Source organism: Acartia tonsa, chromosome 14, assembly GCF_053477335.1.
Source record: "Acartia tonsa isolate MP-2025a chromosome 14, ASM5347733v1, whole genome shotgun sequence".
In the NCBI taxonomy this organism is placed as follows: Eukaryota; Metazoa; Arthropoda; class Copepoda; order Calanoida; family Acartiidae; genus Acartia; species Acartia tonsa.
The window spans coordinates 32555295-32572750 of NC_137273.1; the positions used below are offsets into that span (position 1 = coordinate 32555295).

Sequence of the window (17456 nt, forward strand, 5' to 3'; positions counted from 1 at the left end):
TTTAATAATCAAAAGTTTTCTTATTTGACCCATGAGAGATTATTTCGAGTCATTGGTTTTTGGAATTAAACTTTTCATTGGAACAAGAACGTTCATATTCAAAACTTTCGTAATTTAGAGAAGCTTTTTAATTGTTAATAAAAATGTTTTTTTTCTATTTCATAGTCCATTTGTTATGTAAACCTTTTATAAATATTAATTAAAAGAAAAATCTATCTTCTTATATAAGTATACCTATTTTAACCATTTTTATATTTCCAAAATAGTTATCTCTAGTTAAATCATATGGTGACTTTAACGAACGAGTAGAAAACCATCGTATTTTGAACAATTTTTGCCATGAAAAATATCTTTTACGATATTTTAGTACGTTTCTTGTTTGCTCGGGCCTTTGGCACATTGGGGCTCACAAAATAGGATCTTAATTTATTTACGTAAACCTGGACAACAATCAACATCACAATGCTAGAAATATATAAAGTAATAGTCATTTATCGTATAGTAATTTGTAGACAGTTTTTCGCGGATAGTAAGATAAACAAAACAGGTATTGATGTTATGATTTTTTAATTATTATTTGTGGAAAATTGTCTATATTACGATAATTTTTCAGTATGCCTCAGAAACAGTTTCTAATTCAGCAGATATTAATCGGTTCCTAAGCTTCTATTAATAATTTATATGATTTTGATAAATGTTTGTTTTAATTTCAAATGCACAGGACTGTTATTTAATATTTATAAGCTTTTCTGCATGTATATTGGTATTTAAACTTTGCAAAACACCCTCGACTGTAGATTAATTCACATGAGCGAGAAGGGACAATGGGCTGTTTATTACACTAGTCTCCAAAGTTTTTGATAACATTTTATCCATTGGCCTTACAACTTTGGAGACTTTTATGAATTTTAATTGTTATTATATTGAGTGTTGAAACGTTTCAACCACTGTCTTTAATCTACAGAAGGTATTATTTTGTGTATCATCACTGGGAATGTACATCAATTTATCGGCCTTTATCTTATCCCTTTAGATCCCTGCGTATTAACATTAAATATAAGACATATAAAATAAGCTTTCTGCTGCTATGTCAGGCCCGTTTTATCAATATTGTTGGAATGTATAATAAGAATAAGGTAAACATACTGCTGCTATGTTAGGCATACTTTTAGAATCGACAGTACAAATAAGGTTATGATATACTTTAATTTGTTTTTAAAAATCAAATGTTTTTTAGATTTTTTGTTAGTTATTTAGTCCGTCGGTAAAGGACTCCTTACAATTATTTTATCGATTAGTTTTTATGATGATTTCTGTAACAATTAGATACAATGTATGCCAGTTTTAACAGAATGCTATTTTAGCTAATTTTTAATTAAATTTAAAAAAAACAGTTGGTAGATGAGCAAAGAGCTGTAAGTGCTTTAATTTTTAATAGTAAACTACCACACCTACTAAGTATATATCTATGTAAGTTTGTATCTGTATATTGGTCAAGATCCTTCTTATAATACCTGCTAACTACTTATACAATTTTTATCTCCCTTTTTCATATTTTCCTCTTTTCTCCTCTATCTCTTTTCTCTTCCAATTATTTTTTTCTTTTCTATCTTGTTTTCTCGTTCTCTCTCTGTCTCTCTCTGTCTCTCTCTCTCTGCCTCTCTCTGTCTCTGTCTCTGTAACTCTCTGTCTCTCTATCTCTATCTCTCTCTCTCTGTCTCTCTCTCTCTGTCTCTCTCTCTCTGTCTCTCTCTCTCTGTCTCTGTCTCTCTGTCTCTCTCTGTCTCTGTCTCTCTCTCTCTCTCTGTCTCTCTGTCTCTCTCTCTTTGTCATTCTCTCTCTGTCTCTCTGTCTCTCTCTCTCTGTCATTCTCTCTCTCTCTCTCTCTCTCTCTGTCTCTCTTTCTCTCTCTCTCTCTCTCTCTGTATCTCTCTGTTTCTCTGCCTCTCTCTCTGTCTCTGTTTCTCTCTGTCTCTCTCTCTCTGTCTCTCTCTCTCTGTCTCTCTCTGTCTCTCTCTCTCTCTCTCTCTCTTATCTATCTATCTATATCTATCTCTCTTTCTTTCTTTTGCTCTTTATGCTTTATCCATCCTTTTTTTCTTTCTTTCTCTCTCTCTCTCTCTCTCTCTCTCTCTCTCTCTCTCTCTCTCTCTCTCTCTCTCTCTCTCTCTATCTCTGTCTCTCTCTCTCTCTGTTTCTCGCTGTCTCTCTCTCTGTATCTTTCTCTCTGTCTCTCTCTCTTTCTCTCTCTGTCTCTCTCTAGCTACATATCTTTACCTATGCTTGTTATTTTAACAGCTTCGCCAGTATTTGACGTAATCGTTCTTGTGTTACCATCTGAACAGCTTATTTGTAAGGGCCTAGTTCTGAATAAGCAGATAATGCTTGACCATATTTGAAATAAAAAATATCAGTCAAAAAAATTGAACATACACACTGACACACACACAAAAAAATAGCACAAAACTCGCAGTTGTGCCTATAGACATACGCCTATTGATCTGTCACATGGCATTTACTCGTTGGATAAGGCTGCAATTAATTTGTAATACCACAAAATAATACATTTCTAGAACCAAATTACAACTGATCGCTGATAGATTTGCGGGTTAGAAATAGCAAAGAAAATATGGTTTACTTTCTAAATTACTTTTTTAAGTGTTTTAATATAAAACGGGTTAAATAGTTTTTTAGCAGTAATGGGTTCGAATCTCTATCAAATCGTTGTCTCATATGTCATTTAAACTGGTCCATTCACATAATACGATTTGATATTAACAGCAGGGTATGTTCCTCGGCCCTAAAACTGGCAAATTTATTGGCAATCATATTAGTCCTTGGATTTATGACACAGCTAGATTAGCTCTTATGTGATTTTACCTGAAATTTTCACATAAAAAAACTGTCTTGCTGTTAAATACCCACTCCAATGGTGATTGAAGTTTTGTAGCTGTAGCTTTCAACTTTTTTGTTGTTGCTTTTTTTATAAGAGAGATTATTATAGAGTAACAATATTGCAGCCATAAGGCACTTAATTCGTTGTGTGTACCGAAAGATCTCGCTAACAACTGAACCGATATGGCTCTTCTTTACATTGTAGCTTTTCATAGGTTCTTGAAAGGTTTAACACTATTTTTGGGGAGGGTACCACCGGTCCACCAACCTCCCATAAGATAAATCGCCCTTAGAAAAAATAACATTATGAAAAAATATTTATCTTTTGTAATCAGAGTACTGTATTCAAAAGAAGGAGATAATATAAAATATCTTAACACCATCCCTAGATTTATATTGAAATAAGTAAACCAGCCTTATACCATCCAATAAACAATGTAGCTTCACTAAAATACAGTACAGTAGTTAGTGAAATCTTAACAGGCAGACATAAAGAATCACTATTCTAAAAAAAATAAATGTTATTGTTCTATGTATAATATCTATTTTAATAAAGCAGCATAGAAGTAGAGTTGTGGATTTTGTTTTTTAGGAGATTTTTCAATAAAGATAATTTGTGTTACACCGCGTCATACTTAAATTCTTAAAAATTAAAAAAAATGTAATACTATTTCTAATCTAAACATTCAAATAGGATCAACTTATTTTTATGAAAAAAACTTACAGACAAAGGTTCTGTGGTTAAAGGGTCTAAAACTACTCAACGTTCAAGCTTTAGTAATTTAAAAAGCTATTTAATGTCATAACTTTAGATAAATAGTCATGTTGCTATTTTCCCTAATTTTTTATGTTATTTTGAACGAACATTTGAGTAACTGCAACATTTGTAAAATATTTTTTTTTGGATTGATTTACACTGATTTATTAACAATTCAAATATTGAAAGAAAAATTTAGCAACATTCTTTGACTGCCCTGTTATTGATATTTTTATAGATATGAATTATAAAGAGAGAAAGAGAGGTTTGTAGAAAATGATAGAGAGAGAGAGAGAGAGAGAGAGAGAGAGAGAGAGAGAGAGAGAGAGAGAGGGGGGGAAAGAGAGAGAGAGTGTGTGATAGAGTGAATAATTTTAGTCCTAAAAAAGGTAACAGCTACCCAGCATTTAGAGAATGTACGCAAAATTTAAGAATACATTAGCAATTAACCACTAAAATATGTATTTCAGAATTTATTTGTTTGTAAACAATAAAACAATACAACTATTCTTAAACTCGAGAATTTAATCAACATGTACTGTACATAGTCAGAACCTAAATTAACCGGCCACTCCTAAAAAAGAATTACTCTCAAGCGCACGTTCTTACGTCTTATTGAATGGGTAATTGGGACATAAACCTGCGAACATAACTGAAAGTTTAGAAGCGTAGCTTCTAATGAAGAGGTTTTGTCTGTTAGTCTATTTTTTTACGTCATTGAAATATATGATATTTATAGTTCTCCATAGGAACTTAGGGGAAAGGGTTGACTATATACTTTGACATCACCCAAAATAAAAGCCATTCTGGGACTTTAAATAACGGTACAGCAGTTACCGTGATCTTTCAGTACAGATCGACAAAAAGACACACAGCTAGATGGATATAAAATAGTATAAAATTATTAAAACCTTTATTCCATTAAAGTTTTTATTCCTCAAATATATTTGAAAACAATATTAGTTGTTAAATGATGCTATTCATATGAATATATCTATTCTTGCTTTTTTTTTCTGCTAACAATTGGTCTTCAAGACAAAATTGTTAAAAATTACTGAAATAATATGTTTAAAACAGACGATAATTCTTATTGTTCTTCGCTTTTGTACAATATTTCTGAACATTTTGAAAGGTACCCATGTACTTTTATTCTGTATTTTATAGAATAAAAGTTGTTATGACTGACAGGAACGTCCAAGGGGGGGGGGGGAGGGGTATATGTGTCTACCAACCCAACCAGAAAAAAAATCAACCAAGTTTTGGGTTGCAAAAAAATATTGTCCTCCCATTTTTTTAGTAGGGGGGAGGGGGTGGGTTATTTAAGTATTCACTTTTTAAGATTGCTAGGAAAAAGTAATGTAAACAATTCTAAATAAAACTAAATATATATTTAAATGAATTCTTAAGAAATTTGATACAAAATTTCGTAATTTTTACTGTAATTTTTTTATTCATTCAGACTAAAAAAAAAGACCAATAATAAGATTAAGAAACAGTTGTTAATTTTCTATCCAATTAAAAGTCGCCAAAAATGTTTCTGATAACAATCTTTAATTGATTGATATTATTGGCTTAGTCCAAATATTTTTTTAAGAACACGTTTAGAAAGTAGAACCTAAAAGGAGTAAAGCTACTACATATCTATATTGCCAACATCCTCCCCCAATAGAAAACTAAAAATGGACATTCGAAAGGAGGGGGGGGGGGGTAGTACAGTGATGATTAAACGAAATAAGTATTACACTCCCCCTCTAAAATAAATCTTTGAAAACCCCTACAAAAAAAAATTTTGCGACAAGGTTCAAAGCCCTTAGCGAGATTTTAAGCTACAGACAAACACACAAACTAACATCCGTTTTCTTTGATTCATATATTTGTTTCCATTTTTCTTTGAATATTATGAATCTTGTTTTTATTAACAAATTTTAACAAAATAGATAAGAAAAAGAAATTTAGATATTTTAATCAAATTTTAACACTATGTTGAAAGATAAATTTTTTTTCATAGATTTTGAAGCTAAAAAGGTTTGATTGATAATTTTATTTTCGTGTTGATATTTTTTCAGTAGCAAATCTTCTCTATAATTCTCAAACTAAAGTTTTTATTTTTATTTTCAAACTAGAATTAAAATGCTCAAGTGCCTCTAGAAGCGTTTAGGAACGTAGCCGCTTGTATGTAATATAGGAGTACACCTACTGAATGTACCATCTTAAACAATCAAAAGATATTTTTCATACAATTAAAGGGGGTCACACTAAATAAGTTTAAATTTGACATTTCTACTACATACAAATATAACCCCAGAAAATATAATAATAATCGGAAGAATAATTTATATATTAGTTTTGATCAAAAGGCATTTCTAAACGAACTGAAAGTTTCCCTGATATGGCTTAGTCGAGCATACCCCCCCCCCCCTCTCATATTTTTGAAATAAATGTAAAGTGGGGGGAGTGAGGGGGGGGGGGGCGGAGGATAGGTATTTTTGACTTCTTTAGGTCTTTACAACACTGCCTTCTATTATTTCCCCGCTGGTAAAACCCTGTGCACTATCCTGTCTTTAATTATTTGTTTCTATAGAGATTTATCTCTGTTTAATCCGTGAACATAAACATACTCTCATACTTATGAAGTATGTAGAACAAATATATGTTAAAACAAGGATGGCAATATCCAAAAACAAGTCAATGATATGTTTTAAAAGAAGGAAAAGGGGAGCATAACATACAGACATTCAAACATTATAAGTTTAAGTTTGGATGCACTGTATATATTTACACAAAATTTCAGCATTGTATAAAAATAGCAACTATTAAATTGAAGTTTCACATGAACATATGGACATACAGACGAACAGTTGTAAATATAGAGTAGCTTCGCTTCAAATGATGAAAAAGGACTAAAATTCAAATAAACTTTACAAACTATTTAACAACATATTTATCTATGTTTGAAAGTTATTTATTTCATTATTTTCTCAGAAAAAGGGGTCATACTTGAAAATAGAATTTATGTGCTTTAGTTTCATCAAAATAAGTGAACAAGAACGAAAAAAATGTATCATCATTGAGCTGTTTTTGGTGTAGGTATTAATATAAGACTAATTATTATAGAGCATTGATATTCAGTTTTGACAAATAATTTATTGGTTTAATTTCGACTTAATAATATTTTGTTCCTCAATATAATATGTTGTTTTCAAAATAAGTATGTAGTCAAGAGAAGCAGTAGGTACCATTTTAACGTGTCTAGTATGAACCAGACTTGACAGAAAACAGGCAAGCTGTCAGGTATGCTAATGTTAAACCATGAAAAAAGTAAGAAAAGTAGAATACAATAATAAAAATAAGAAAGGGAAGATTATGATTGTAGAGATGCTGCTCTATAGAAATATGCATCGCACATTCATGCCACTAAATTGTCAGAAATTGGGTAAACTATTCAACTAAAAAAATGTAAGGGATTTTCAAGGATGGTATGTGGAAGATAAATTGTATATTCCTCTAAATTTCCAAAAATTATTTTTTAACAGAATTTAGTACTATTGGGAATGAAAAAAAAGTGTTCACTTTTAGCAAGGCTATTCTTTATGTACTCCTTTTAAATTTTAGTTTTTTGAAGAATTTTTCTTTTCAGGGAGGGGGGGGGGGTATTTTTCTTAGGGTGATATCTCTCTCGAAGGTGTAGCGAGATCCTTCGCTACAAACAGAAAGTATTACTGCTTTAAATAAAAAGATAGGATATTATTTTTAAGAGTCCTATCTCTATATCAATTGATATTAGTTTTTTGGAGGCATTTTGGCTCGTATGTTTGTTTTGTTAGTTGCGAAGCTACTCTATAATTAGAAGTATCAATTAAATACAGTTTGGAAGAACCATTTTCTCTACTGCTATTAATAATAAATTTACAATTGAACATCTATTCTATAATTCAGTTTGTCAGTCCGTCTCTAATACTTTTCTTAACATAATTTTACATGTTTCATATTCATGAACTTTGCTACTTAAAGCTGTTGTCATCCCTGTTATATTCAGATCAATTTTTGGGGGTAGATTATCATTTTCTAACCTTCTAATCAAAACAACGATAACAACTTCCAAAAAAGCTTCAAAATGATTAAAATTGGCATTATCAGAAAAGTATTACTATAGAATGTAATTTCTAGAATTAATGCTTAGAGAATAATGTTATTTTTTAAGCTGTTTCTGAACTTTTAATGTTTTTTTTTCAAAAAAAAGTGTTAGCTAATAAAAACTAAATTAATCCTCTATAAACTGCAATACGTAAATGTTTTGTAATGTTAAATTTCCCATCTTTTTTATCCTTCGCTTACTACAGACAAACTTATAGTTTTAGAGTAGGAACGCTTTTGTTGGCAACACTAAAATATCTACATTTACAGAGATTATAGAATATCAATTTTATTTGGATCGAATGATTTTATACATAGCTAGTGACTTCGCCTGTAGACTCTAGGACTTTTTTTAAAAATCATTGAATAAGGTAGATTTTTTAAAAACCAATGAATACATTTTTTTGAATGATTATCACTTCTTCTTTGGATCAATTCTAATCTACATTCCCTTGTCAAATATCATCAAATCTGCCCTGTACTAGTATTCAACTTCCCTGAAAATGGGTTTTGCTTTAACGAGATATTACCGATTTTAAATTCATACAAAAAGATACTTAGCTACTTTAGTATGAATTATATGAAGTAGTTCTACATTTTATAGAAGTTTTACATAGGCAACGAAATTTTTTAGGACAAATTTCTGCTTTTTCTACCCCTTTGAGTACAAAGCATCTAGATAATAGGGGCGTATCCGCTAGTACTGTTATAGGATAATGTATAAAAACTGATTTCAAGAACTGCAACAAATTTTTAAAAAATCAAATCTATTATGTATGTCTGATTTAATTTTATTATAACTTTATTTCCTTTAAATCTCAAAAACAAAAACAAATTTTTGGCTTTGACAGTACCTAGACAACTATGGATAATTCAATTAAGTGGTGAACTATTACAAGCACTAATAGCCTGTACATTTGTAAAAAGAGATTTGAAGATCTCGCAAATGGCTCCACTATTGGTATTGGTTTAATTCTATTTTAAAAGGGTTAATCAATCCCCCACCGTAAAAAATATATACCGCATGACCCATAAAAAGATTTTTTAGGGTTTACAGCCTTTGTTTCTCAATGTATCCTCAAAAGTACCATATGTCCTTGTTCTATATGTATTTCCACACAAAAATATATAAAAATTTGAATTTGATCTACATTAACAACAAATGACTGAGCAAAAAGTAACTTTTACATAAAACGACTTTTTATGGAATTTTATATTGTTTACTGTATATTATATCAAATACAAAACATTAGTTCCTTTTTTGATCATTATTTCTTGATAATTAAGTTAGTTATATGAGAAAAAAATAAAAAGGATAAAATCTGTAAACAAATTTAATGAACTCTAAAAAGTTTTAAATTCTTTGATAACTTTTTAGCATAAAACCAAAGAAAACAACATTTATAAAAATGTAAAGCTCTAAAAAACATAAATAAGGATTACATGAAAAAAATCTGTCTTTTTCACTTAAGATATAGCTCTGATGGGCGATTTCGATGAATAGAATTGCCGCGCTTACAACATCTCATCTAAGAATAAACATATAATATAAAAGCTATACTTTAGAGACGTTTCAACATATGAACAAAACTAAATTTGAAAACTAAAAGTTTTTACATATAATAATATAATTTTTATGGTACTGTTGATGTAAGACTGTAACAATAAATCCACTTTAATTGTTACCATTTAATTAACATAGAGTGACATATTAAGAGTAGACAAACAATAATTCTTTTTATAAAAAAGTTAGCTTAAATGTTTAGTAACTGTTTGTTTAAACAAATTTAACAAGGTTGAAAGTACTACTCAAAGTTTTAAACCGCAAACTGCAAAAGTGTTTTGTTACAGGAAGGAAGGGGATATTAGGCTGTAGATTACACTAGTTTCCAATCTTTTATAAACATGAGCTGGATCTTTAAATCGTTTTAGAGGCGCGCCGAATCGGGGCGATTCAGAGGTGAACCGGAGGCGCACTGATGGTGCGCCACAGCTACTGCTATAAAAATTTATTTTTAAAAAGGTTTTCGGCGCGATGTTGCTAGATCGCTGGCAACACTCAATAAAATATCGATCCGCGCCAGTACATTTTTATTACTTAACCCGTGTCAGTACGGTATTTTATATAAAACAATACATAATTTTTTTTTTAAATATAAAAATGTTTTCACGATAGTTTTGCGATAAAATATTAAAGTAATTAAAAAAAATATTTATTTATTAAATACAGTTCACCCCGGTTTGGTTCGCCAATGGTACTCCCTGAGTACCACTGGCGCGGTGGTACCGCGCCACTGGCCGCGCTAAATCACCCTTGCCATTTCGATTTAAAGATTGGTATTAATAATCTGATGGTGCGCTAAAATGCATCGCCCCGGTTCAGCGCACCTATAAACGATTTAAAGATCCAGCTATGCTCTGTCAGGGTATACTCAAAGACTTTAAAGTACTTTTATTGAATCTAGATTGGTTAGTTCAAGACTATTAGTGTCCAAGCTTTTCAACCAATGATTCATGGAAAGATTAATTTTGTTGGGGATTTACAATAATTTATCGCCCATTGTCTTTTCCCTTAAGATTCCTTATTTAAATTCAATGTCCCTTGCTATAATTAATTACTCTATGTAATGAAAAGTAAATGAATTATCCTTATTTCCTTAATTTTGTTTGTCTATCACCATCTTTTGTCTTTTCAGGGAGAGAAGTGACATTGGGCTGTTTATTATACTAGTCCTCAAAGTTTTATAATAACTTTTTTCTATCAGTTGGCTTAACAACTTTGGGGACTATTATTAAATTTTGATTGTTTGGTTTATTAAGTAGAGTGTCCAAACGTTTCAATCAATAATTGTAATCCAAAGAAGGAGTAATTTTTTATATCATAATTTGGTATATAAATCTATTTATCGGCCATTGTCTTATTCCTTTTGATCCCTGTTTAAAACCTTCTATTGTCAATTGAACAACCAATAATGAATTACAAATAAAAATATCCTCATTAATTAACAAGGATAATTCTATCCAAATCTAAAACTAAAATGAAAGAAAAAATATGTTATATCGTAAGAAAAGTGGTTTTAATTATTCTTTCGTTAGAAATATATATTTTTAAACAAAATATTACAATTTAATATTTGAAACCTTTATATTTTTGTCGATATCTAACTTTAAAGGTTCAATGATGACTAAATGATATTTGATAAAAGTGGTCATAACTGCCCTACTATCGACATTGCATTATGAGAGCTAGAATCTGCCTTTGGTATGTAATGTTATGTGGTATCAATGGATAAAGGAAATACGTGGATATATTGACTTAGGAAAATTTGTCGTCAATTTTGCTTTCTAATATGAACCTCTATTATGGGTCAGTTCGTTCATCCAGTATAAGGGGAGAGAATGGGGTAAAGGGGGTGGATTGGGGGATCGTTATTTAGCCAGCTGCGAATTCTGGTGCTCCATCCAAGTAATGATATATCGATTAATACCTTATATCTACCTTATAACTCCATTCTAATAATGACAAGATAACAGAAGTCCTGTGTTGATATAATAACAGCATAATAGATAGATAGGATTTTAAAGGAAAATCTTCCGTTGACCTTGATCCAAAACTGTCAAAATGAAAAGCAGGTTTCTAAAGTCATTATTTGACTGTTGTATCACATAAGATTATATTCTGAAGCTGGAGCATTTTTACCCCTTTTAAATTGCGAAGTTTCTCTGTAATATAATAGTTTTGTCAGTCTGTCCCGTCTTCTGTCTGTCTTTCCTTCTTCTCTAATACTGCTTTCTGTTCTATCTCAAACCTTCTTTCAAATAATATTCTTTAGTTAAGCTTTTTGTATCAAGTAGCTTCGCAACTTTTAAACATAGTCATCCTTACATTTTCTAAGAATTAGATACTTTTTTTGTCCATTAGTGCATCTATAAGCTTTGTATTACTAAAAGACCTTTAATTTCAAGCACTTTGTTTGAATGTTCTATAACTGTACTATCCTTTCCATTTGATATCAAATCATGCGTCTGAAAAAAAAACATCTTTTGTTTGATTATGAAAGTTATACTTAAAAATTTTATATCTTTGGAAACAAATTTGATATGAAATTTCTTCCTCTAACAAATATGGACATACAGATTCTATTTAAATTTCCATACATCTTGTACAATAAGAAAATCATATTTATTCTGAACTATTCATATATACATATTCAGTGATTCATTGTCATTATCTGCCTAAAACCAGTTTTTAGATTTTACAGTTTATTTTGGACTTACGAGTAATTGTATTAAGGGATCAAAAGGGAAAAGACAATGGCCGATAAATTGGTGTACATCCCCAATAATTATACACAAAATAACCCCTTCCGTAGATTAAAATTAGCGATTAATGATTTAATCAATCAAATTTCACTAAAGTCCCCAAAGTTGTTAAAAAAACGTTATTATAGGGCTTTGGGTACTAGTGTAATAAACAGCCCGTTGTCCCCATTGCCTCTCTGAATTGTACTATTAAAATATTGTACAAATATTACATATTAAATTTTGGAGTCCATAAAAAATATTTTGATTAAAATTTCTCAAAGATATTTAAAATCTTTTCTTGGAGCTTACACGATCCAACAGAAAATATTTTTGAAGAACTTTGAACACTGTTATAATGTAAAATATACTTGGATAATGTCGTCAATTTAACGTGCTAACATGGAACTCGATTATTGGTCAGTTCGTTCATCCTGTAGAAGGGGGGGGGGGTAGGGAAAAAGGGTGGATGGGGGGATTCGTTGTTATAGCACGCTGTGTCGTGTGTTTCACTATATTAGAGAACATGAAAATCTAGTGTAAGATCCAAGTAATAATATACCTATAACTAGTCTAAACAATATATTAGTCTACAAATGTTTTTATTTTATAACTTTCTATTTTTTTTGTTTTTTTTTACGAACACATAAAAACATAAAACATCACATCCTTAAAGAAAAAAGTAGATTAAAGATGTTTTCTAAAATGACAAGTTTAATCATATTTGATATACTTCTTAAACATGAACACAGAAAAGGTTACCAAAAAGTAATTATATGGATACTTGCTAGCGGCTATTCCCCTAGAGCCCTCTAGGGAATCATGAGATCTAGGGGTATGGGTCAATTTCAATTTTAAAAAGATTTTAAATTGTGAGGGATTTGAGTTAATATTTTCTAGGAACGATTTCCCTTGGGAGGGCGATGGAACCCTCCCAAAACGTTTTGTAAACATGCTTTTTCATTTGTAAGCTCTAACACTTTGGGTACTTTTATAAAATCTTGATTAGTTGTTTCCAACTACTAGTACCCATAATTTTTGGCGAATAATTTTAATCTACGAGGCTAAAATTGTTTTAATATTAGGGATGTACATCTATCAAGAGTCCATTGTCTTTTCCCTTTAATTCCCTGACAAAAATGAAAGAAATCACAAAGAGACAATTTTTGTTATTTATTTTTATAGATTTTCTATCCATGGCTCAAGCATAATTAAAATGCTTTAGGCGACATTAAACTTTTTATAAATATGAAATTGATATGATCTAGATTTCTAGTTTAATTAAGTTTTCAGTAAATATTTAATAATAATAGTTCATGTCATTTCTAAGAAATGTTTATAATGAAATACTTTCCAATGGTCTATTTTCTTTTTATCACGATAATTGTTGAAAATTGAAAGTAAAATATGAACTGATAATAAGCAGCCAAGTAGCGGTTAAGCTGCCAATATTAACAATTTCAAAATCATATTTTTAAATAAGTTACTAAAAAAACATATATCTATCTTTAATAGATGCCTAGAAACTAAAATTATTAAAGTCTTAAGGGATAATACAATGGACGATAAAATTATGTACATACCACAATGATGATAAATAAAATTATGCAGATTTTAAATTTAAGTGGAAAAGATGGACACTGTTAGTTTGTACAACCCAATCACGGTTCAAAATTAATCCCATGAAATATATAATAACTTCATAAACTTTGAGGATCAGTATAATTTACAGTCCAATGTCCCCTCCCTCCTTGATGAAGATCAATAAACAAAATCCTTGAATATCAGGAAAGACAAGGAACATGTACATTACAGGGATCTTAAGGGATAAGACAAAGGATGATAAATTAATGCATATCCCCAATCATGCTTAACAAAATTACCCCATCAAAATATTGGTTGAATAGTTTGGACAGTAGTTTGGAAACAACCAATCAAAAACCACTGAGAGTACCCACAATTTTTGACCCAACGAATGAGGATAAAACGTGTTTATAAAAATTCGGTTACCAGTATAATTACAATTCTATTGTCCCCTCCCTCCCTGGGAATATATAAATCTTCTCGTTACAAATCTACCGTAAAATCAAAAATATTCATTTGTCTTAGGTATAAAGGTTATTGATTGGGGGCTTAGACGACAAGGGATCCTAAGGGATAAGTCATTGGATTATGAATTGAAGAACACCCCTTCTGTAGTTACATGACACTGGTGAACATGATAGTTTGTACTATCCAATTATGATTTAATACAATTTTCCATAGTTTTAAGGCCAGCGTATAAGTTTTTGTTTCAATAGTTTAAATCTATAGGACAATTCTACCAAAAATAAGCTAGTATTATGTGATTGTGCATATCTGCTTGATATAATATAACGTATAAATACCATATAAATGATACTTCTAATCGATTATGTTTCATTTTGTGTTTTAAATTCACTTTAATTTCCACGTTAAAGGTGCCTAAATGTCATATTTGATGATTTATTAACAATCAGCTGGTACACCTTTATGGACACTTTGAAACGAAAGTAATGAGGGGTTTATATTTTCTATGGCAGATTTTTCTTCAAAGGGTGGAGTTACATTTCAAAAACAAAGAAAAAAATATTTCCTGTAACCTGAATAATCTCATTGTAAAGAAGTATCATATTGGTCCAGTGGTTACAACAAAACACTTCATTATGTTTCTTTTATACAGGATCATCTCAAAAAGGACCCTTTAAAAATCTGCCAACGACACTGCAGTGAACTTCCTCTAGATTGATCTCAAATAGCTTTTTTAAAATCTAGAAGAGTTACAACTATTCTTAAATCTAAAAAAAAGGATTTGTAATAACTATTATATTCAATAACTAGCGGTTACGCCCCTAGAAGGCTCTAGGGGCACTGCTAGGAGGGATAAAAGTCGACCTCATCCCGATTTAAATTTGAGTTTAAAAATATATTCTTTGGGGGGGGGGGGGGATGAAGACACCCTCTCCAAAAATAGTTTAAAACCTTCCAGGACCTATAAGAAGCTTCACTGTGAAGGAGAGCAATATCGGTTCATCGGTTCGCGAGATCCTTCGGGACAGACAAAAAACGCTTACTACTTTATATAATAGGAAGACTAGGAGAGAGCAGCTTTAGTAAATTCAATATAGAACGATGTCTGCCCGTCTTACGTTAAGATCTCTGTAAACGATTTGATTATGCACCACCCTTCTTGAGGCTAAGCCACTTGTGGTACTATAAATCACTCTTTTAAATACATGTCCCTACCTCGCTTAGTGATCCGAAATAGTTCTGATAATAGCTTATTTCTTATTCCGAATATGCAAATGTTAAAATAATAATCTAAAAGGAAGCCAGTTTTCAAATCATTTTTTTGTCGGCGCTTTTTTGAAGATAAATGCTTAAAAAGGGTTTTGATGGTTTATTGCATTTTTTGTATATTATGTAAATAAGTTAAGCAGTTATAACTAACCCCAAACAGTATTAAGCTGATATATGGGGATTTCAGAAGAAAAAATCTTTTTAAAAAAATTAATGATTAATTGGTTCAAACAATAAGGGAATGTATATACCAACCAATCAAAATTTTTTAAGAAGTACCAAAAGCTTTGAAGCCAACAAGTTTTTAAATACTTTGGGAACCAGTGTAATATCAATACCCCCCCCCCCCCCCCCTCCACCTTCTTTTTATTCATTATTATTTCAATTCACTTTAATCTTCCAACCAAAAATTAAGACCTATACTAAAGACATAGTAAAACTAGTGTTACAGTACAGTTTACAGATGTTAGAGCTAAATTATAATGGTATACTACGTTAATAAGATCTCTAGAAACGGCCCCTAGCTACCGTTTTAAAGCATCAACCCATTAAGACGGTATACATAAAAGGATGCAAACATACTTAGGCCTTTATATTGTGCATATGTATATTTTTTGTCATAGTATGCCCCCCCCACCCCTCTTTGCTTACGTTTTTTTTGGTTTATAATTCTTATTCTTACTATATTAATTACTTGCGGAGCTGTGTATTCTATAATAAGGGAATGATAGAAAAATCGCCTAAAACCACCCGAAGAATCAAATTTTAAAATGAAATAGCCTTAAACCAACCGTGTGTAAAGCTTCCCTAGAATTGGAATTCAAACGGTTTTATAGTTAATGGAATCTTAAGCTACATTAAAAAAAAAACGTTTAAAAACTTACTTCTTTATGTAATGGGATAGATTTTTTTTAATTTGAAAAAATGGCCCTGTAGGTATTTTTTGTCGTCCTGCTTAACCTCACCTAACCAAAATTAGACATGAAAATATCTTGTAATAAGTGGTTCCCACCCAGTTAAAGAGAAATTGCTCAATAATATTTTATTTCATTCTTTTTTTTACGGGGGGGGGGGGGTTACCCGGCAAACAAAATAAGGAAAATGACTTAAAAATTGTTTGATCTGACACATATAATTTGCCATAAATTCATCTAAAAAATCTTTTAAATTTAGGAGTTCCTACAATTACAAAAAAATAACTAATTTCTTGAAAATAGAACACTCATTAAGTTACTTGATTTTAACAATAGCTTTTTATGTTTACTTTCTTACTTTTATTAGTTTGAAAAATAATTTACTTTTGAAATATTTATTTCATTGGCTGTTTTATGAAAATGCATGTAACTATGTTCATAATGTCAATATTACTTGATTCTTATCAAAATCCTTTGAACATGTCATTATATAAAAGTAACAGGATGTCTTTCTGTCGATAAACTCACAAATTTCGCTAGAACTCGCTAACCTCTTAACCGATATGGTTCTCCTTTACATTACATATTTAAAGGTTCATAACTTCTGGAAAGGGTAACTCTACTCTCCAAAAAAAAAGTCGCCCATCATAAAAGAATATCCTTCTTATAAATACTTCATACCCATGAATACTAAAAGGATTATGAAGGGTCAACTTATCCCACTTATTTTAGGTTAGGTTAGGGTAGGTTAAGTTAGTGCAGGGATACTCCCCACAAGGTTAGAGTCATTAAACAAGTTCCTTTACAAATCTAAAGCTGAGATTGCAAAAATTTAATAACTAAACTAGAGGTGATGTGGTATCCTTTTCAAACATTTATCTTTTTTTGAAATGGACTTTTTTCTCGAATCGGGAGTGTCTGTAAACCCATTATTCTTGACCATAGTAAAACTTCTGTAAGAATTGTGTTAAGACAAACATACATCCTGTTAGCTTAGTATATTTATATGTTTATTATTTCAGATCGAAGGAAGCGAGGCGGGACAAGCAGTGTGGAGAGGACAAACAGAAAAAATCTCTTCAAGTATCTCGGCATTGAGGTAAAAACTAATTTTAAAAGTAGCGCAGCTACTCTAT

The 17456-nt window shown here is 30.7% G+C and overlaps 1 protein-coding gene across 1 annotated transcript in view; it reads left to right on the plus strand.

The window, feature by feature from the left end:
- LOC145305420 (uncharacterized) overlaps positions 1-17456 on the plus strand; it is a 60228-nt gene that overhangs the window by 28588 nt on the left and 14184 nt on the right. The window contains exon 5 of the mRNA XM_080147037.1: positions 17343-17419. Coding sequence (XP_080003163.1) covers positions 17343-17419 — 77 coding nt within the window. The remainder of the gene's footprint in view (positions 1-17342; positions 17420-17456) is intronic.